This window comes from Aquarana catesbeiana, linkage group LG02 (genome assembly GCF_042186555.1).
Source record: "Aquarana catesbeiana isolate 2022-GZ linkage group LG02, ASM4218655v1, whole genome shotgun sequence".
NCBI lineage: Eukaryota > Metazoa > Chordata > Amphibia > Anura > Ranidae > Aquarana > Aquarana catesbeiana.
The window spans coordinates 545,129,979-545,153,085 of NC_133325.1; the positions used below are offsets into that span (position 1 = coordinate 545,129,979).

General features: G+C 45.3%; 1 protein-coding gene across 1 annotated transcript in view; it reads left to right on the top strand.

Moving 5' to 3' along the window:
* Positions 1 to 23,107, top strand: part of EPS8L3 (EPS8 signaling adaptor L3) — a 302,100-nt gene that overhangs the window by 159,603 nt on the left and 119,390 nt on the right. The window contains exons 3-5 of the mRNA XM_073615885.1: positions 5,103 to 5,179; positions 6,852 to 6,916; positions 10,503 to 10,658. Of these exons, the coding sequence (XP_073471986.1) occupies positions 5,103 to 5,179; positions 6,852 to 6,916; positions 10,503 to 10,658 (298 nt within the window). The remainder of the gene's footprint in view (positions 1 to 5,102; positions 5,180 to 6,851; positions 6,917 to 10,502; positions 10,659 to 23,107) is intronic.

Sequence of the window (23,107 nt, forward strand, 5' to 3'; positions counted from 1 at the left end):
GTGAATTGGGTCAGTGGACCAATATGTCCGCAACTCACTCTTTTTGGTTATGCCCATGAGGAGGGAAAGGCCCAGAAAGATCTTAAATTTGGAAACCGTAATTGGTTTCCAATCTCTGACAAGGGAGGACTGGGGAATAGTGGTGATGTGTTGACCAGCGTACAAATTGCTTTGGTCCACAATAGATCTATAGAGATCTTTGTTGAAAAACAGCGAATAAAAATCAAGTGAAGTAAAATTAGCTGTTTCCACATGAATGCCGGGTTGGCCAGTAAATGGGGGAAGTACGGGTGCTGCAGAAGTGCTGAATTCCCAATTAGGATTGGCGAATGCAGCAGGAAGGGCACTATGGGCACAACGGGCCTGTGTTTGTCTTCTTCTTGGTGGCAGTGGGACACTACTTGTGCTTGCCACCTCACCAGCTTGAACTGCACTTACAAGTGTTACTGCAGTGCTGGATGTATGACCAGGGTGTACTAGGCCGCTGGAGCTTGCCAGTTCACCAGAAGGAATAGCGGCGCTAGTACTTCTCTGCTCCATACGAGAGCCCTGCGGTTCTTGCACCTCAACAACAGAAGAAGAAGATTGGGGTCTGGTACTCCTGACTTTGGCAGGGACCACAACTCCGTTGTCAGAGCTATCTGTCATGGAGCAGCTGCTGTCTACAGGTTCGTATTCTGAGCCTGAATCTGACAGATGAGTGACTTCCTCTTCACTATCTGTCATGCTCAGAAACATGTAGGCCTCTTCACTAGTGTGATTTGCCATTTTGGGCTCTAAATTTAGTGGTACACTAGTGAGACTCACTTGCAAAAAAGCTCCTGACTGTTAGCGACTGTATCAAAACACTACCAAAAAACTGTTAGCAATCGCAGGGATCGGGCCTGACTCTGTGAATGCTGCAGTTATGTGTGTTTAGTGTTTTGAAAGTGACAGTGATTGATCAATACTGCACTTGGGTGGGCTGGGCTGGGCGGAGGGGCAAAACGCAGGTGCTAGCAGGTATCTGGGCTGATCCCACTAACACTGCGTTTTTGGGAACCCTAAACTGTTGGGGACACTAGTATAGATCTGATCAGATCAGATATTGATCCGTTTAGATACTATACCACTAAGGGAGGTGTATGGTGCGTGCGTGAGTGTTAGCAGTACTGGCACTAACCTGATGCTGCCTAGGGTGACGCAGACCCTATCTGACCCTAAAACCTAACTTATATCACCCGCCGGGTGATTAGGGGGTTAAACCTTTATTAGGTAATAAACAGTGGGTGCCTTGACACTATAAAGAATAAACTAACTAACCAGCGTCACCCGTAACAGTTATACGGTGATCACTGGTGAAAGGGTTAACTAGGGGGCAATCAGAGGGTTAAAACCTTTACTAGGTAGTGTATGGGTGTCCCTGACGCTATAAAACTCTGACGGCGAACCTAAATACTTACCTCCCTAACTAGCGTCACCTGTGACACTAATACAGCGATCAGAAAAACGATCGCTTAGTGACACTGGCGAAGGGGGGTGATCAAGGGGTTAAAACTTTATTGGGGGGGTTAGAGGGGTACCCTAGACCTAAAGGGGCCTACCACTAACTGCCCTACCACTAACTGTCACAAAATGATGCAATAATCAAAAAAACAAAAAAAAACTGCTATTGGTGTCACTGTGACAGGGGGTACAGGGGGGTGATCAGGGGGTGATGGGGGGGGTTAAAAGTGTGCCTAGAGTGTTCTACTGTACATGTAGTGTTGGTGCAGACTTACTTGAGTCTTCTCTCCTCGGAAGCCGGAACGAAAAGGCTTCACGAGGAGCGATGATATCACTTCTTCTGCCGCCGTTTACATTACAGCAGCAGATGAAGTATTCCATTCTCCAGGAGCGATCGTGAAGGGGTGGCCATGAATCAGTGGCCTCCCCCTCACTTCGGATCGCTCCTGGCGATAATCCGACCGCTGCAGGCTCCGGGGGGGGTCCGATCGGACCCCCCGCCCGCGGGCATGCAGGGACGTCAGTTAAGCCCTTATGCCTGCCCGTGCCATTGTGCCGACATACATCGGCGTGCGGCGGTCGGCAACTGGTTAAAAACAGGAAACAGGAGCCCCAAAAGAGGGGGGGACTATACAGGGTCATTGCATCACTTCTGATTTTGAGCCGTGGAGCGCAGATCGCTCCGGTTTCCTGTTTTTAAACACTGTTTTCACTTTTAATGATTTTTATGAAATGTGAGTACCCATCAGTATTATTAATACATTTTTGGATATTTGTACGGTATCACACTAAGGAGTCTCTTTCCTCTCTACATGTGGGCAACATCTAACAGGTTAATAGTGAGACCACTTACATTGCAGACAAGGAGGCACTTGGAGAACACAGGACAGGAAGTTTCCTCCCACTCCACAGGCTACACAGTGGCTCATACTGTGAAGATGAAATACCTCCCTGTGGGGTGAATAATAGCGGTGAGTGCGTTTCTTATGGGGCAGTTTTCCAAGAAGCACAGAACAATTTGAAGGAGCACGTTGTCACTTTATTGGACTTTTTTTTATACACCAGGGTTTAATGACAGTATATGCGTATTTCTGAACCCAATTTCACAGCAACAATATACACCAGTCATATATGTTGGATTTGTTTGCACAGAAATGTCACTTTGAAATGCAGGTTTTGAACAGGATTGTGTTTTATTTTATTTTTGTTTGAACATAACAATTTGTATTGTATATAAGCGGTTAGGAAGTTTACACAGTAGGATTTTTTTGTGGATTTTTGTGAATATACAAATATTTATTTTCTGCACTTTTATTGTCACTTTTTGCACTAAATGCACCCGTGACACACACCCCTCTAGTATTTAGAGGTTGTAGGTCACCTCTTAATAAGAGCAGCGCCATACCTATCCCCTCTTTTTCACATTTCTTCTAGATTTACCTTAGGGTGAATTTATTGATAGAGGCTGCAGCTCCTCATTTTTCATTTTTACCATAAGCGCGGGGGTCTAATCATTTTTTCACAGCTGGGGAGCCCTACTTCAAGAGCAATGGGCTCAGGGCCAATGGCCTTTTTCAAGGGTCCACGATAGTGTCCAACATCCTGGAGTTGAGAGCAGAATTTCAGGCCCTCAGTCACCTCATTCGAGGTGGACCTGTCCTGGTAAAGTTAAAGAGCACAACCCCTGTGGCCTACCCCTGGTAACAAGGGGGCACTCAATCTCTCCCTCCTGAAGGAGGTGTCTCCAATTCTAGAGTCAGCCCAAGTCAATCTTCTGCAGTTATCTGTAGGTAGACCTGTTTACTTTCCCAGTCAACATCAAGTTGTCGAAGTTCTATTACAGGGTCCAGAATCCACAGCCAATCGGGGTGGAGGTGCTGATCGCAGAGAGGATCTCTAAGACAGCTTATGCCTTTCTGCTGCTCCCTCTGATTCTCAGCTTCCTGCTGAGGCTGTGGCGGGGGAAGGTGACAGTTCTGGTGATGATCCCAGATTGGACGAAGGGGCCTTAGTACCCTCTGCTCCTTCTAATGAGTGTCAAGGATCGACTCCCTCTGCAGGTAAGATAGAATCTTCTCCAAAGTCCCATTCATCCAGCACCCGACAGGCTCAAGCTGATGGCTTAGGTCTTGAGAGGCAGAGGCTAATAGATCTTGAACGCTCTATAAAGGTTGTGAATACTCTTACAAAAGCAAGAAAGGACGGCGCTAACAGTGCCTAACCTATAGTAGAATATGGCATAAATTCACAGGAATGCTGCTGATCAAGGTTTTACACTGGACTCTTCAGAAGTCTGTCCTGTTCTGAAGTTTCTGCAGGCGGGGCTTGATTTAGGGCTATGCGTAAGTACGCTATAGACCCATATTTAGGCTATCTCTGCCTTCACCCGCATAAAGTGGACATCCAACACTTAATTATATGGTTTTCAAGATGCAATTTGGTTGAAACCTTCCTAAGGGATGGTTGTTCCTGAAGTGGGATCTCCCATTGGTGTTGGAAGTTTTGCATCAAATTCCTTCAAATTCCATCAAATTCCTTCAATCAAAGTTGGCCCCCTGTATAACTGCTTTCCTAGGGGCAATTACATCAGCCAGAAGAAAGTCGTTATTAGTGGCCTTGGGGGTTAAGGAACCCTTTCTCACATTCATCCTGGACAGGATGGTACCCATGCAATGCTTAAGATCATGCCTAAGTGGACTTCAGAGTCCATATCATACAAGAGGTTGTCCTTTGTCTCTTTTGGGGAGTAAGTTGGGAAATGTTATGTCAAGGTGTCTTCTGGCATCAGGAAGTAGAAGCACCTGTTTGACATTTCAGGTGGAGTACATAGTGATTTAATGGTTTCCAACAAGATAATTGCCTCTTGGTTGGTGAAGAGGCCCACAAGTCCTTGGCCCACAAGTTGAAAGTGTTGACTGTGCCAGGGGAATCACAGCACTCTCCATTAAAAGGGTCTCGACCTTGTGAGTGGCAGCAGGCCGAGTGTTCCCAGAGACGATCTGCAAGATAGCTACATGGGCATCAATATATATACGTGCATGGCTCAATACTGTATAGAAGCAGCCTTAAAAACAGTTGAGTTTGGCAGAGGCATCTTGGCTTCTGTTTTTAGCCAGCATGAAGGAGTGTGTAGCATTACACCTCCCCTGTGTGGCTAGTTAGTTCCCAACTGTATTGACATGGAGCCGCCAGGAAAATGGAAAACTATATGGTAGATACTTATCGAAATTATCCTTTTCTGACGAGCTCCATGGCAACACAGATCCCACCCAGCTTGTTAGGACCAGTTACAGAATACGCAGGCTGCAGGTGGGCCCAAATTTATGAGTTAAGGTCCTGAAAGCATGGGGGGGTGGGGGCTATACCCAGCTGTGCTGCCATGGAGCTTGTATCTGTCATTCAATTTACTGTTATGTTGCAGCTAGTTGTAACGGTTGCTATTTATTTTCTTACATGTATGTATATATTTTTTTATATATGATTTATGATTGTGATTAATGCCCATATCATTACTATAGTGAAAACATACATCAGTATTACATTAAATGTCAAATTCATAACAGTATTGTCTTTTCAGAATAACTTTTCTTTTTTTCTTTTTTTTTCTCTCTATTTAGTGGAGTGCTAGCGCAGCATGGAGAACCTTCCAGTTCCAGCAATTTTGCCAGTAGACCAAGTGCGAAAAACATCTATGGTAGGAAATATTTCTACATTTACAAATGTTTTCTCAAGTTTTATTCTTTAATTGCTGTGGAGTACATCTTTTTTTAAGCCACAGACATCAAGAGATAATAGCAATGAAATGCATTCTTATACACAGTTACATTGTGCACACTAATTTGCATGTAGTGAGAATTTACTGGAGTCACTCATACTGTTAAAATATTAATTAATGCTTACAGCTCAACTCCAGGATCCTGACCATGTTCCTGTTATAGCTCACTTTCCACATGCACAGTGAAGCACTAATAAATGTTTCTAATAAATGTCTTGCTTTAAAAAAAAAGGAATTTTCTGCATTTTCATGTCACTGTATATTCTATAAATTGCACCAGTGGGTGGATCTTTGCAGGTGCTGCATGTCATATCTGACCGGCTTATAGAGACAACATTTCCCATGGTTCAGTGGGAATTGCATTGATGTCTGGTCCAGTGGCAGACAGGTGCACTGTGGGTGCACAGGCGCCACCCACCCATCCATGCACCCGGCCCCTTTCAGGATGCTGGACACATGGATTCCTATGGCAGGGGCGGGAGGGGGTGGTACTTTTTGAAGCACCTGATTAGAGCCAGAGGCTCTAATAGGCTTCAAAATAGGGTGGGCTCGGGGCGCAGAGAGTGCGCCCTGATCCCACCCAATTGTGTGATGATAGCAAATTATTTTCACTATTTTCACACTAACCTTCCTCGCCGCCAATCAGGAGGCAGGGCGTCAGACCTATTTTCTGATTGGCCAAAGTGCCAGGCCACCCTATTGGATGCCTGGTGCTTAGGAAGAGGAACGGAGGACTCAGACACACGCTGGAGCAGAGGTTGCGGTAAGTGCCACAATGTCAGAGCCGCGCGTAGGGGGGGTGTTGGGGGTGCTGCCAGTTTCACAAGCCTCGCGAGTGGGGGGGGTCGGTGGGCACAGTGGCTGCATATGATGGGCACAAGTGGCTGCATTTGATGGGCACAAGTGGTTGCATATGATGGGCACAAGTGGCTGCGTTTGATGGGCACAATGGCTGCATATGATGGGCATAAGTGACTGCATTTGACAGGCACAAGTGGCGCATATGATGGGCACAAGTGGCTGCATTTGATGGGCACAGAGGTTGCATTTGATGGGCACAAGTGGCTGCGTTTGATGGGCACAATGGCTGCAATTGATGGGCATAATGGCTGCAATTGATGGGCACAATGGCTGCATTTGATGGGCACAGTGAGGCTAGTTTATTTGCGCCCCCCAAAAAATTTTGAGCACCAACCGCCACTAGTCTGGTCATGATCAAATGCTACAGAGATCGTGCCCACCTACAGAAGGAAGCGGTGATGTGTGCAATTCACTGCTTCTTTCTGTAAACTACATGTTTTGCAACCAGGAACCCCTTCTCCATAGAGAGAAAATATGTATAAATATACATACTAATACAAACACTTAAAAGATTTGTTAATCTATATAATAATATTATTTCTAAGAAATAATGAAGGATAAAAAAAGTGTCATATCCTAGTGTCATATGTTGCCTCATATCCTTTCCAATTCTAGTAAAATTATTTAAATTTTTGTTATGCATGCAATAAAATGAATGCTCCAATATTTAAATAGAATAATTGCTGTATTATAAATGAGCTTACTTTACTTTGTTCTGATCATTGTGCAGAGCAAAGGAAACAGTATGCAAAGTCATTATCAAGAGAAGTCACTAACTTTCATCATAGAGTGGAGGTAAGGACATTTCAACACATATACAATATATATTATTAGTCTAATTAGAGGATGTTAAGGAAAACCATAATATAGTTTCAATAGGTAAAAATGTAAAGGATAACTATCACTTTACATTTTATAAAGATGTCCATGCTCCTGCTAGATCCAGAGGGAACCCTTCCCAGGTCAACCTTTCCCTTCTTGTGCGGATGTACAGAAAAAAATCCTATTCATTTCTATGAAGTCCTTGGGACACACATCAAGGTCTGACAGGAGCCCAGAGTTTAAGGCTGTGTGTGTGTGTGTGTGTGTGCGTGTGTATGTAGAAATAGTCAGTGAGGCCCCATTCACACTTGTGTGACTTGTCATGCGACTTTGGACCCCAAAGCCACATGACAAATCGCACCCCATGTTTCCCATTGAGTACCATTCATATCTGTGTGCCTTTAAAGTCGTTTCTGTACTACTTTGCTCTGACTTTCATGCGACTTGAGGGCAATAGACTTCAATGTAAACCCTCAAAAGTCACATTAAAGTTGCACCTGCATGATATATATGTGACTTGTGTGCGGCTTGTGTGTGAAAAGAATGCCGGAAATGAAAACTAAATGAAAAAAAAACAGTGTAGGGTTCCCCCCCACCCATACCAGGCCCTTGGGGTCTGGTATGAATTTTAAGGGGAACCCCACGCCAACATTTAAAAAAAAAGGTGTGGGACCCCCCAAAGTCCATACCAGACCCTTATCCGAGCATGCAGGTCAGGAAAGGTGGGCAAGCGGACTCCCCCTCACTTCCTGAACTATACTGGGCCACATGTCATCAACATGGGGGGCTTTGGAGCAGGGGGGCTCTGCCCCCCCAAAGCACCTTGTCCCCATGTTGATAGGGACAAGGGCCAGTTCCCCACAACCCTGGCCGGTGATTGTGGGGGTCTGAGGGTGGGGGGCTTATAAGAATCTGGAAGCCCCCTTTAACAAGGGAGCCCCCAGATCCCACCCCCCATGTGAATAACATGGGGTACATGGGGTACATTCACCAAAAAAAAGTGTATTAATAAAAAATGACAGTAGGCAGTTTTTGACAATTCCTTTATTTAAAAAACAAAAATTTAAAAAATGTCCCCAAGTGTAGATACATTGTCAATCACGACACCCGCCGCCACTGCTGGTCCCGGCGAAGGCTTTTGCTGTCTGATAGCCCTTAAATAACTAAGTGGCAAGGCCAACCAGTGACATAACCAGGTGGCTCTGCCCCTTTGTGACATCACCAACCCAGCATGCCCTCAGTCGATGATGTCCCAAGGGTGGCCCCTGCCCCTTAGTTATTTATGAGTGGTCAGATGGCGAAAGCCTTCATTTAGACTGGAGGGTTTGTTAATGTTTTTTTTTTTTTGGGGGGGGGATCAGCGGTGGCGGCAGGCATCGTGATTGATGATGATCTACATTATTTTTTAATAAATTACTTCTCAAACTTGTGTTGTGTTTTTATTTACTTTTTACACTTTATTGGTGAATGAGTACTGTGTACCATATTCTCATTCACATTGGGGGGGAGGGGGGAGGAATCTGTGGGGCTTCTAAATTCCGATAAGCCCCCTCCCCACAGACTCCCACAACCACCTTGTCCCCATAAACATGCCCCAAAGCACCCTCCAATGTTGAGGCATGTGGCCTGGTATGGTTCGGGGGGGCACTCGCTCATCCCCTCCCTTTCCTGACGTGCTGCACAGAGAACCACAGGATCTGGTAAAGGAGATATTATTATTTATTATTGGTACTTATTCTGTCCTCCTCTCTGCTGACGACTGCTGAGACAAAGCGGGGGCAGAGACAAGGAGTGTGGTGCAGCTGCAGGAAATGTGCAAGGGCAACATGAATTCGGCCTGCAGGCCTTGTGTTTGACACATGTGCCCTAGAGAATAAAATGGTGGGTGTTGCAATTTTTTATGTCACAAGATTGGTGTGATCAGATGGTTTCCCCGTTTAAAAATGCTGTTTATATTCGGTGAAACTGAAGTGATGCTTGTAGCTTCCGATTTCTTAGAGCATAGAGATGATTGGAACCGTTCTGGTCTCTGATCAGCGCTATGGTACGCTGGCGGAACCGCTGGCTACATTGTCGGGTTCCCCGGTGGAGCCAGAGAAAACCATGGTTGAGGGAGGGGAGGTTATCCCCTCTCACTGCTTGTAAAAGCAATGTATCGGCTAATTAAGATTGCTTTTACATGAATGCTGACAGACGGCTGAAAAAAAACAATACCAAGATGATGCCTGCACTTCCCAGCATAAACAGTGGTATACCAGTACATTGCTGGTCCTTGTTGGGCATATATGTAATGTTCTTATTTTCATGCAGCCTGGTCACTGACCATCCTGCTACTACTGATCACTGAATGCCCTGCCACTACATATTGCTCACTGATTTGAATATTGTACAAGGCAACCGCATCACAAACTACTGACCATTGAAATCGACAATAAACTACATTTTAGGCTCATTCACAGGGGCGTTCTTAAGCGTGCACCCATGCAAGGGACATGTTTGCCTGCACAGAGATGCACAGGTGCCCCATGTATCTGCGTGCAGGCAGTCCTTTTTATGTCAATTTTGACAGAGAAGCTGCATGGACACAGCTTCCTTCCAATGTGATATCCATGTGAATGAAGGAATGGGTGCATGTCCCTGAAGGCAGACAGTGTGGGTTTGGGGAAACACAGATGTCAAGTTGGGAGCAGCAGCTGTGTCCATGCATCCCAGTGGACATGAATAGGACTGCATGCACACAGATGCATAGGACAATTGTGTATCCCTGTGTGGACAAACATGGCTTTCCACGGCCATAGGCATAAATGAGGCCTTAGACTGGTGTGTCCCTAAATTGTGCATCATATTAAATGGCACCTTAACTGAAAAAAAGTTGAGAAACACTGATCTAAAGGATAGGGTTCCACCCTTTCCTTGTTAAGACTCACTCCCCCAGATCCCTTAGTTCTTCGTGGTATTTTAAGTATAAAGCATCTGTTTCTCAGACTTGTAAGGCTGGCCTTTAAGTTTTAACCAATGGATGTTCAGGCCTCCTCTGATGCCAATTTTCCATGCAAGGTTCTGCAAGCTGTTGAGTTCTGTCAAGCCCCTTTTTGACTTATTTGTTCTTTGAGCCTTTTGGCAGTGTTTCATTTAAATGGTTTTTGGATGTATCAAGGTTACTTACTAGTAAATTCCTTTTCTTGGAGTACAGGACAGGACACAGGAACCTACCCTCTATTCCTAATATCTCCACAGCTTTTTTTGCCAGTGTTCAGTCATCTGAAAGTAATCTATGGTTAATGATAAGAACCTGTGTTCTGTACTAGATTCCAAGAACATAATTTTATTTTAGTGATAATTCAAAAGGCCTTTTCATCCACCAAGTAGCATAAGACATCACAATAGGGAATAGCGGTGTCTGGTTATGCAGCATAACAAAGACGAGTAAATAACAAAAACAGTAACATAAAATTGCAAAGAAAGGTGAAGCAAACCAGTCAATGGTATATTGTTTCCAAATATGAAAACTTTTTTTTTTCACTTGCATCTGATTTGTAAAACTATTTTTTTATGTCAGCATTTGCTAACATGTGAATTGGATAATAATCTGAGATATGTAGAGGACTGTCTGAAACGCCTCCACTTGCTAAAAGCAGAGGGAAAAGTATGGGGCCAGGAAATGATACTTCAGGTACAAAATGGAGAACTGGTCTTAACTGACCTGGAATCGAGGGTAAGATATTATTTTTTGCTTCATATTATTTTACAGATGAAGTTGATATTTTGCTTATATTTTGGCTTCTCTTCGTTGTACTTCTCTCTCCCCTCATTAACATGCTAATGATATTTTTAAATAAACCCTTTTTGTTTTCATTACCTACCTTGTTTTTGACCCAGTGATGTCCATGAGTCTTGAAAGGCACTATGCAAATATCCAAGTGCCACAAAAGGGAAAAAAAACTCAAAGGGCTCTTTCACATGGGCGGTCTGTCCGACGGTCTTTGCTTTGCTAAGCGGGGGGAATCGATCTGCTGATCCCTGCTGAGCAGGCGGATGACAGGTCCCTCTCCACTCACTGTACTGCGACGGACCTGTCAGAGCCCTCTATGGGGAGATCGGATGAAAATGGATTGCCTGTCTGTTTTCATCTGATGCCAACCGATCTGATCCGCCAGACAGATGGAAAATAGGCTCACCATCCGTCTGGATTTCATGGACAGGATTGTATATCAGCGGACATGTCACTGCTGACATCCGCCGCTCCATAGAGGTGAATGGAGTGTCGGATCAGGTCCGCCTGAAAAACTGACAGGCAGACCTGATCGGAAAGCCCGTGTGAAAGGAGCCAAAGTCTCAAAAACGCATGCAAAACAGAAATAAAAAAACAACAAGAAAGCCAAAGCTGCAGTCAAAAAACCAATGAAAAACGCTACTGCAAAAACACTGAAAAACTCATTCTACAGCTAACGCTACTGGCTTTTTTATAATGTCCAGTGTGTGTGAGGACTAAAAGTGAATGACATAAGGGTGTGTCCTGTGATGAGAAGTGAAGAACATGTTCTCCACTCTTCATCTCAGCTTCATAAACTGGCACACCTGAGATATCAGCTGTGATCTTCAGGATCTTGGCTTTTCTCTGTTTCATAAATGGACACCCTACTGCAGATAAGCCAATCAAATCATGCTTTAGAGGGGCAATAGACCTACCACAAAAAGTAAATTTTGGAAGTCTGAAGCTTCAGAGGAGAAGTCAATCAGAGTTAGAAGAAAGGCTGCAAGAGTAACGGTGCTGTGACAATGGGAAGAAGAAGGTGTCATGGTTCAAAAAAAGCGGCGGCAGTAAACAGCCTGAGCTGGCCGCTCCCACCTCCTCCACAGCCCAGTGCTCCAGTGAGCGAGGGGGGGGGGGCAGAGCAGACAGCAGTGACTGACACAGTTACCAGCTCTCTGCTCAAGGAGCTCTGAGAACCAAGCCATCGACAGTGTTTGATCGCTCGGTTTTCAGTCTTCGAGCCGGCGGAGGACAGATGCAGCATCAACCTAGGTAAATAGGATGCTACAATAAAGAATATTCCCATGCTTCTCTTTTAAAAAGGTTGTAAAAATGTTTTCTCTTATTTCTTTTTAAATAACAAACATGCCTGTACTTACCTGCTCTGTGCAATGCTTTTGCACAGAGTAGCCCTGATCCTCTTCTTCTGGGGCCCCCCCACTGGCACTCCAGGTCCCTCCTCTTCATCAGGTGCCCTCACGGAAATATGCTTTCAATGGAGTCACCCGTGCGGGCTCGCTCCAGAGTCCCACTGCTGCGTCCATTGACACAGACAACGGGACTCAGCCCTGCCCCCCCGCTTCTGTGTCACAACTTTTGATTGACATCAGTGGGAGCCAATGGCTTCTGCTGCTATCAATCTGTCCAATAAGGAGCTGGAGAGAGGAGCTGGAGCCGCTGCGCTTGTGTACATCGCTGGTCTGGGGGGGGGAGCTGCAGCACAGAAAGTTTTACACCTTAATGCATAGAATGCAAGTTGAACAATCTTAAGGCTTTACAACCACTTTAAGTTCAGTAAAGTGGTCAGTGTGATAGTAAAAGCAACACTTTATTCTGTGTACACTTACATAAAAGTATCTTGCAAGCTGCACACAGGGTGGATGTGGATCACCGATCAAGCAGTCGGAAACGCGTTGCGGCCCGACCCGTCCTGATTTGGTCTCTTGCTAGCTCTGTGAGATGATGCTGCTGGTTATATACCTCCATACGGCGGGTCTGAGCTTATCCTAACAGCGGTCTTCTCATCCCTCGTGACGGCTGACTGCTTGATTGGTTATCCATATCCACCCTGTGTGCAGCTTGCAAGATACCTTTAGGTAAGTGTATCTGAATAAAGTGTTACTTGCTTTTACTATCACATTGACCCAGGCGCCCTATTTCTGCTGTTTTTGTTTGTGTCTGAGGGAACTCCCATTTCCTGCTGTGGATCCATCCATCATGTGGACTTCTCCTTGATATTCCTTACTACTATGAACTGTATGGACTAATTCTTTTTTTTTTATAATAAATTATGTTTATTGGTTATTAAATTGTAACATACAACATTTGGACGTGTCGTATAGGACACTGTCCATGGTAGGTCAACATGACCTCATGCCTATCTAACAAAGACCTACTGTCTAAAATACTCCCCATCCCCCCCAATTCCCCCCACCCTCCACCCACGAACCACAGCTCGACAAGATAATAGGATCTTAAGTTTCCCATCAAAAAGAAATAAAAAGAAAACCTGGAGGGTATACTTGTATAAATGTTAATACAACAATGACAGCAGCGTAAAGTGCCTCTAGCAATATATATTATAATATACGAAACCTCCAGAATACTTAATTTGTCCAATTAGAAAAACCCTCATTTATTACACCTCTAGTGGATATCCTACCGTGTTGCTAGAGTTAAACTACGATTGCCACACCCTATCAAATTTTTTCATGCAACCTCTGGCCTCATATGTAGCTTTGTAGTAAGGTAACATGGAGTTCACGAGGCCCTTCCAGGAGGAGATACTCGGTGCCTCTGGCTTTTTCTAAGCCAACAGAATGGCCTTTCTTCTGTAGAAGAGCAAAACGTTTAGCATTGTTCGCATTGCCCGTGTAGGTACTACATCATCTACTAGTCCAAGCAGACACACCCTAACAGTCATTGGGATCTGCACTTATATTAATTCAGCAACACATGTCGTAATATCAATCCAAAATCTTTGAATATGGGGGCAGCTCCAGAAAATGTGGTCAGCATCCGCAGGTGAGTGAGAGCATCGCCAACACTTCTATGTGTATTGTCGGCAATGCAATAGCCGCGAGTAGTTTTAAATGAGTTTTTCCTTCAAAATGTCATTTTGCTATCAGACTGTTCTAAACACAGGAAACATGCGCCCCTTTAAAGGCATACTATAGACACCCCCCAGGTACGAAATTTAAAGGGATATTACACTTTTATTGTTTGACTTTAAGCGTTATTAAAATCACTGCTCCTGAAAAAACGGCCGTTTTTAAAACTTTTTTTTGCATTGATCCATGTCCCCTGGGGCAGGACCTGGGTCCCCAAACACTTTTTATGACAATAACTTGCATATTAGCCTTTAAAATTAGCACTTTTGATTTCTCCCATAGACTTTTAAAGGGTGTTCCGCGGCATTCGAATTTGCCGCGAACACCCCAAATTGTTCGCTGTTCGGCGAACTTGCGAACAGCCAATGTTCGAGTCGAACATGAGTTCGACTCGAACTCGAAGCTCATCCCTAATGAATTGGGAAGATCATGTCTCGATTGTAATTGGGAAAAGGTTAATAGCTCACCATATGTTGTTATATCTTTTAATGTCTTGATTCCCTTAACTTCCTAAATCATGGGAACTGGTAAGTTGAAGAATTGAGGTAAAGCCGGGTTCATCCACATGGGGGTTGAAGGCGACACCCCCCCCATAACTAGGGCATGCCAATTTCACTGCTGTCTCCCAAGCCTTAATAGTGGCTTTCATTGTTAGCGTCAGAGGCAGCTCTGACCTTGAGCCCCTAAACAAGGCAAATCGGAGACTGTCATATGACCCTAAGTGGGCCGCCTCCAATACTGTAGCCGCATCACCATCCTCAGCTATCAACCACCTATGAGCGAAAACCATTTGCCCCGCTATATAATATTTTTGCCAATCAGGCAATGCCAGGCCCCCTTGATCCCCAGGTTCCTGCAGTACCTTAAGACCTATTCTTGGAGACTTGGGAGCCCAGATAAAAGATGAGATGATGCTGTCCAACTTCCGAAAATATGATTTCGGAATCCAGACAGGTGCATGTCTCAGAAGGTATAGGATAACAGGGAGAAATTTCATTTTTAACAAACTGATGCGACCTATTAGGGACAGCGGAAGTTTTGTCCATGTTTGGACCTTTTGTTTTAACAATGTTATCAGAGGTAGCAAATTAAGGGGCATGTAATCCTGAACGTTCGCTGTGATCTGTACTCCCAGATATTTGATAGACGTGACCCACTGCAATGGCAGATTAGGATCTGCTCCTGCTCTGGCCCCTGGGTCTATTGGCAGAATGGATGACTTACCCCAATTCACTTTTAATCCCGAGAAGGTTGCAAAGTGGTCAATGATTTCTAGAGCCGCTCTTAAGGAGTCCCCTGGGTCATCAAGGAACAATAACATGTCGTCTGCGTATAGTGCCAGGGACTCATCTATTGTGCCTACCCGTATGGATCTTATTGCTCTGGATGACCTCAGTGCTACCGCCAGAGGTTCCAGGGCAATGGCAAAGAGGAAAGGGGATAACGGGCAGCCCTGCCGAGTTCCCCTTCCCACGTCAAAAAAAATCTGAAGTGGATGATCTCAATCGGACTGCCGCTTTCGGATGTCTATATAGCATGGCTACCCATTATCCAAGACCTTGAACATAAACAGCCAGTCTACAGAGTCAAAGGTCTTTTCAAAATCAATAGGGACTACTATTCTAGCGCTGGGAGCCCTTGACTGAATTTGTAAGTGAGTGAATAGTCTCCTTAAGTTGGTATCGGCCAACTTCCCCGGCATAAAAGCTGTTTGATCTATGTTGATAATAGAGGGGAGTACTGCAGCCAATCTAAGGGCAAACATCTTTGTTAAAGTTTTTAAGTCTGTATTCAATAGAGCTATCGGCCGGTATGATGCACACTCCTGTGGGTCTTTCCCTGGTTTTAATAGAAAAACCATATTGGCCTCCAGCATAGAGTCAGGCAAGGTGTCGTGTTCATGGCAGTATTCCAGGAGTAAAATAATTCTAGGGGCCAGGACCTCAACAATAAGTTTATATAGTGGCTGCGCTTAGGGCAATATTAGGTATGCCGCCCCTCTGGAAGGAGCTTCCCTAGGGATTCTCCAAATGGTTACAAATATAAATCAATGATGGGGTATGGCGCTCCCTAATAGGTTTATAATGGGGTGGACAACTGTAATAAGGTGGGGGGCCAACTTGCTACCCCTCTAGTGAGCGTAACCCACCTAAACCCAATTGTGTGGTGATTACGAAAAGTTAGTAAAAATAAAAAACTATATAAATACCATCAATTATATTAATAAGGTGTACAGATTGATAGGCCTTTCTATGTGTTAGGATATACCATAATGGATGCCATAAGAAAATGCCATATATTTCCTCTCAAAAGTGTTGATAAGTATGCTAGTGATATACTTTCATAAGTTTAAACCTAAAAATTTACAATCCACATTAGTAATAATAGTAATACGCTTAAGTTAGCTATTCAAAGGTCATGAATTGCAAACAGTTCAAAAAGATCCGTGGGCATACCGCCAAACAAAATCATATAGTGTTCGTATAACAGTCCGTAAAGCGCGCTGTTTTTGCTGCTTGTCTGTGGATCCGGAAGAGAGAAGTTGCTGTGGTCAGTGAGGGAACTACCACGGTTATGCTTTAATTATCTACACGAAAGCCGGAGAATACCCTGGGAGCCCTACCAACCACGGTGGCGAGGAGACCGCTGAGGCTATATCCATATGCACATTGCCCCTTTGGGGTGACTGGATCTGGTGAGTGGGGACCCTTGAGGGGGAGCACAAAAGTCACCAAGGATATTGAGAGCACTTCTGTCACGTTTACTGAGGAATTTTTTTCACAATTTCTGGAGAAATCTAATACACAATTTACGGACTGTTATACGAACACTATATGATTTTGTTTGGCGGTATGCCTACGGATCTTTTTGAACTGTTTGCAATTCATGACCTTTGAATAGCTAACTTAAGCGTATTACTATTATTACTAATGTGGATTGTAAATTTTTAGGTTTAACTTATGAAAGTATATCACTAGCATACTTATCAACACTTTTGAGAGGAACTATATGGCATTTTCTTATGGCATCCATTATGGTATATCCTAACACATAGAAAGGCCTATCAATCTGTACACCTTATTAATATCATTGATGGTATTTATATAGTTTTTTATTTTTACTAACTTTTCGTAATCACCACACAATTGGGTTTAGGTGGGTTACGCTCACTAGTGGGGTAGCAAGTTGGCCCCCCACCTTATTACAGTTGTCCACCCCATTATAAACCTATTAGGGAGCGCCATACCCCATCATTGATTTAAATTAGGACCTCAACATTAGCCTTATAGAAATCCGCTGGAAACCCGCCCGGTCCAGGGGCCTCGTTCTGGGGAAATGTAAATATTGCCTGCTTAATTTCCTTGGTCGTAATTTTAGCCTCTAAATTATTCCTGTCAGTTTCTGAAAGTTTTGGTATTGATAGATCATCTAAAAGGGATTCCAAGTCTGCTGGGTCATATGAAGGGATTGGGGAGAAGAGAGAAGAGTAAAACCTGACAAATTCCTGCATAATATGTCCTGGTTCACTAATCAGAAGTCCCCCCTGATCTTTGATGACTGGAATGCTGGTAAGCGGATGGTAATCAGCAACCAACATGGCCAAAAGTTTTCCGTTCTTATCTTATCTTATTACAAAGACTGTCTGAGCCCTTTTTGCCATGTCTGCACGGGCTTGACTCGTGAAATGCATGGATATGGAATGTCTCGCCTCCAGCAAGGCGTCATACGAGGCCCTCGTAGAGGACTCCGCATAGGCCCTGGCATTTTCCCTTTCCCGCTGTTGTAAAAGCTCAGTCTCTTCCCTATCCTGTTTGCGTGCTGTTTTAATGGCAGAGATATAATCCTCCCTTGTCACTGCCTTGAAGGCATCCCATACGATGTGAGGGTCCGCTGTATCAGTATTAGAGGACCAATACAACTGGCCTCAGTCATCTGGGTAGAAACTTGCTCATTCTGTAACCATCCGGGCGAGAGTCGCCAACTTTTTCCCTTTGCTCCCGAGGCAAAAGTCAGAGTAACTGCAAGGGGGTTGTGATCAGTCAGACCACCGGCCAAATATGTTATATCCTTCACATATGGTAGCAGAAGATTATTCCCGAAGGCGAGATCTATCCTGGCTGAAGACCTGTGCTCCGTTGACACATGAGAGAAGCATCTATCAGTTGGGTGCTTCCAGCGCCATAACTCCGTAAGATCCGCCACAGGCCTCCATCCATTCAGATCAGTGGAACCCCCCCTAGCCGGGTTGGAGGTGTCCAACACCGCATCAAGGACAGCATTGAAATCCCCCAATACCACCACAGGGAGGTGAGCATATGGTGCCATTTTAGTCAAGAGGTCATATAATATCTTAACCTGAAAGGGAGGAGGCACATATATATTTACGATCATGATAGTTTTATGACATATATCTATGACTATCGCCACATATCTACCACCTGGGTCAGTAAACACTTGATGAATCGTGCAGGGTAGAGTTCTACAAATTAGGATAGAGACTCCTCTAGCAAACGTGGAGTATGTTGAGTGTATGGCCCTTTGAAGCCATGGTTTGTGTAGAGAAAGGATTCTACTACCATCGAGGTGTGTCTCCCGTAGGAGTATGATATGTGGTCGGGTCTGTTTAAGATATTGGAATATTGAGGCCCTCTTAAGTTTGTGATTGAGGCCTCGAACACTCCAATCCTAATATCATCCATCATTACATCTGCTACTGTCAAACATAAACCGGAGAATCATCTGGAAAGGGGGGTTACCCCCAGATATAGTATCCATCATATCTGCAAGGAAAACAAAGTTAAGACATGAACCCCTATGTCGAGCTGTGGCACTAGAGCATCCCACCCTTGCTTTTATACCAGAAACAAACAAACTCAGTCCGGCATATAGCTTAATCCCTGAACAAAAAAAAAAATTGCGGTGAATTCCACCGCAGCAATCGAAATTTCGGCAGTTCCTTTACTGGTCCATAATACCTCCTCATGCTCCGACGAAAAATGGTGGAGTCACTTATGATAGTGGGAAATGCTGCATATACGAAAACCTCAGGGGAAGTGTAAACAGAGAAGAAAAAGCGTATGTAAAAATCACAAAAACACAGAAAAAATAAAAAAATATAAAACAGAACATCATAACCATGGTCTGCAGTACAGGGGGAAGATGGCATCTCTTCATAAAATTTAGAATCCACATAACCAAGTCTGAAAACACATGGAGGGTATCAATGATGTGTGGTATTTATATTGGAGATACTGAAGGATGGGTGTTAGCCATGTCCTTGGATAACGTCATTACACAACCATCTCCCTGAAAAGGCAGTAGGAGGTGCAAGAAGTCCAGAACCCTCCGGTTACTACTTCTTAGGGGTTGAAAACAACCGACCTCCTAATATCCGCATGGCTGAGTGGTCGACACATTGAGATCCCATATCTTGATGGGCATGAGCTAGATGAAAGAAAAAAGAAAAAAAAAACAAATATGCAATAAAACATACCCGTTTCAGTTGCAGGTTTCCATATCTTCCCCAGGACATTAAAGTTCTTTGTCCATCCATTCACAGGCCTCTTCTGGGTGCTCAAAAAATTTTACCGATCCTTTATGCTGGACTCTAAGCTTGCTAGGGTACAGCATACTGTATTTAACTTCCTTTTCTCTCAGGCGTCTTTGGACCTCAGTAAATGATCGGCGTTTCTGTTGTGTCGCAGCCGAGAAATCTGGAAACAGCATTTCCTGTGCGTTGTCGTGTTTTAGCTCTTGTAATTTTCTGGCCTGAGTCAGGATCATGTCTCAGTCACGGAAGTTCAAAAAGCGAACCAGGAACGGTCGAGGGAATTCACCTGGGGGTCTGCTGCCAGCAGGGACCCTAAGAGCTCGCTCGACTACATAAGTAGGAGGCATATCTTGCATGGATAGCAGCTGTTTAAAGAAGTGCTCGGCAAATTGTACAGGCCTGTCTCCCTCAGCCCCCTCAGGGAGTCCCACCACTCGAATGTTATTCCTTCTCTGGTGGTCTTCTGCATCTATATCCTTGTGTTGTAGGGACCTAACTTGGTCTCTAAGTTCAGCTAGTTGGGCTCCATGATCACGATAGGTGTCTTCTATGACAGAAACACGTGTCTCCACTGTGGTCAGACGGCCCCGAATCTTATCCAAATCGTGTCTAATCAAGTTGCACTCAGATGAGAGGTGATCTATGCGCCCCATGAGTTCTGCTTTACTAGCACTTATTGCCTCTAAGATTGGCCTGGTGATTGCCTCAGTGTCTACAGCAGGAATCTGTTTAGTAGCCACAGCAGTCCCCCCTGTGTCCTTAGCCTGTGCCATCTTACCAGCTGCGTTTTGGCGCACTGTTCCTTTGGCGGGGAAGACAAGATGGCGGGGGTGGGGCTAGGCACCGTATCCTTAATGGAGCGGGTCTGTCTCTGATCCGACAGTGCCTTAGCGGTCTTCTTTGAGGCTGATTAAGGCATCGCTGAAATCAGCATTCTCTCCCCTGTCAGATAGGAAGCTTTATGAGCCGGTGCTTATACTCCAATATCACGGAGATTAAGCAGGAGTAACGGAGCTGTGGAGTAAGGTGTGCTGCCTCGATCACATCCGGCCGGAAGTCCTCGTATGGACTAATTCTTATTAATTCATTTTGGGTATATCTTGTTGTCCCCCCCTGTTATTGCTCCCTTGGTCCACCTTATAGCTGCCAGTGAGCGCTGACTCACACACTACCTGCCAGGTCTGTGTGATATATTGCTTAAGTTCAGTAATGAACAACAAGCCAGGTGGGAAGACAATCCCAGGTAGTAGCAGTAGGTCTCAGGTGTGCCAACAGCATCTCTCTCAAGGGGTGGAATACGGCCTGACCGGTCAGTACCCAAGTGGAGAGGCTTTCAGAATGGATGGCGTGTCCCTGCACTTTCCATATGTGTCTGGAACCAGTTCCTACTGTAGCCGCATGCAAAATGCGCGCCAAAACCGGGAGCCAGGGTCAGAAAATAGACTCTGCCTGACCCAAGATTACTGCCGGAGTCACATGGGACACCAGCAGGTCCATTCTTTGGAACTGATATAACAGTATGTTCTTAATAACGTACTGATGCTATTGACCCACCTTCTTGGCAGGTTTGAATCTGATGGTAACTGAGGAAAAATTCTTAGTAAGAACACTTCAATGGACTGGATCTTAAATGGCTACCATCCAGAGAATTCACAGAAAAGAAAAATAGTGAGGCCACTGAGAAAGAAAGCAACATGCTTATTACTAGAGTGGATTCTGCAACAGGCTTACAGGCAGTGGCAGCCCGTAATGCAGAACGCAAGAGCGCTGCTCCCCTAATCCATGTGTCTGGCCCCCTAATCTACATGCGGGGCACCGGACGCGTGGATTCCAATGGGTTTTTTTTGTTTTGTTTTTAGAAGCATGTGATTAGAGCCAGAGGCTCTAATAGGCTTAAAAAAAGGGTGGGCTCAGGGTGCAGAGTACTGCGCCCCGAGCCCACCCAGTTGTGTGAAAATAGCGAATTGATATTCGCTATTGTCTTCCTGATTCTCCTCCTGGCCAATCCGGAAGCAGGTTGTCACCCCATTGGCCGAGAGGAGAATCGTTTCTATTGGCTGCCGAGGAGGAGGGAGGAAACGTAGGGGAAGCCACTGTGAGAAGCACCATGGGGCGGAGACGCCGCCCGGAGAAAGCACTGCCTGACCGACCGGGGGGGTGCCTGGTGGATTGTTTGCCATCCCCCAAAAAAATATACCACAAGCCACCACTGTTTACAGGCATCATTTACTATACAAGACCTTCACATAACATTTGCATAGCAGACATCTGCAATACATATATATCATACTGTGAATGAACCAGTAAGTCTTTTTTTGCATAGAATTCATGTATATGTGTAGCACCCTGGTGTTTATGCAGGGTTGCCCCTAAATTTACGTGCCAGGTATAGCTATCTTGGCTAATTGTTGAGGATCAATTGATTTCACTCTAAATCTGTAATTGCTGCACTTCTCTCTTTTGCCACTGGGTGGCTGGGTACCTGGTGGCATCAGATATGAGAAGGGCAATGCAAGGTCAGATTATGGGTATATGGGGTATCCCAGCCAATGGGCAAGGTTTTCTTAAATTTCTTGGCCTGCTGGGAGAACCTATATATTTGGGTGGAGTCAGGTGATCAGTGTTCTGTGCCACCTGGGTGGACGTTTGTTGTACTGCCCCGGGCTGCTAGGCCAGAGTTTGGGCCTATCCCGGGCACATCTGGCTGCTAGGCTGTCTGAGGGCCTATCCAGAAGCAAGGGAGCAGCGCAGGATTGGGATTGCAGCTTGCAGTCCAACCAGATGTGACTGTTCTGTCGCCTGGAGAACCAGTCGTGGTCGGAAGTAGAGGGGAAGCTGTCGCCACTAAGGGACCAACCACTTTATTACCAGGGACCACAGTGAGTAGCTGAAGTAAGTACCGAAGCAGTATTCTCACCAACCGGGGACGGTGAAGAATTGGGAAACTTCAGAGGGTATCAAGCCAGGGACCCAGCCAGCGGAGGTGACGCTTGCAGAGCAGCCTTGTGTGTCAAGCCAGGGACCAAGAAGGCCAGTGGGGTGAAGCTTGAGAAGCATCTTGAGTGCCAAGCTAGGGACCCAGCAGAGAGGTGGGGGTGAAGCTTGAGGAAGATACTACTGTAAGATTGGAGTAGCTCAAGGGATTCAGTGGCAGTGGATCATCTAGTCTAGTGAGAGACTGGGAGCTCAGTGGAATGAAGAAGTGATTGTAGTGGAAGTGAAGGAACTGCAGCGTACACACGGGCGGACTTTCCGACTGGACTGGTCCAACGGACTTTCCGACGGACTTTTGACAGACTTCTGACGGACTTTTTTTACGAACGGACTTGCCTGCACACGATTGGACTACGGACGGACTTGCCTACACACGACCGGACTTTCCAGCAGACTATGACCGCCGGTCTTCCCGACGGATTTACGACGGACTTTCCGAATGAACAGACTTGCTCACACACGAACAACCCGCCCTGCGGCCCCCCCACCCCAAAGCACCTTGTCTCCATGTTGATGAGGACAAGGGCCTCTTCCCGACAACCCTGGCCATTGGTTGTCGGGGTCTGCGGGTGGGGGGCTTATCGGAATCCGGGAGCCCCCTTTAATAAGGGGGCCCCCAGATCCCGGCCCCCCACCCTATGTGAATGAGTATGGGGTACATCGTACCCCTACCCCTTCACCTAGGGAAAAAGTGTCATTAAAAAAAACACACTAGACAGTTTTTTTAAGTAATTTATTAGACAGCTCTGGGGGTC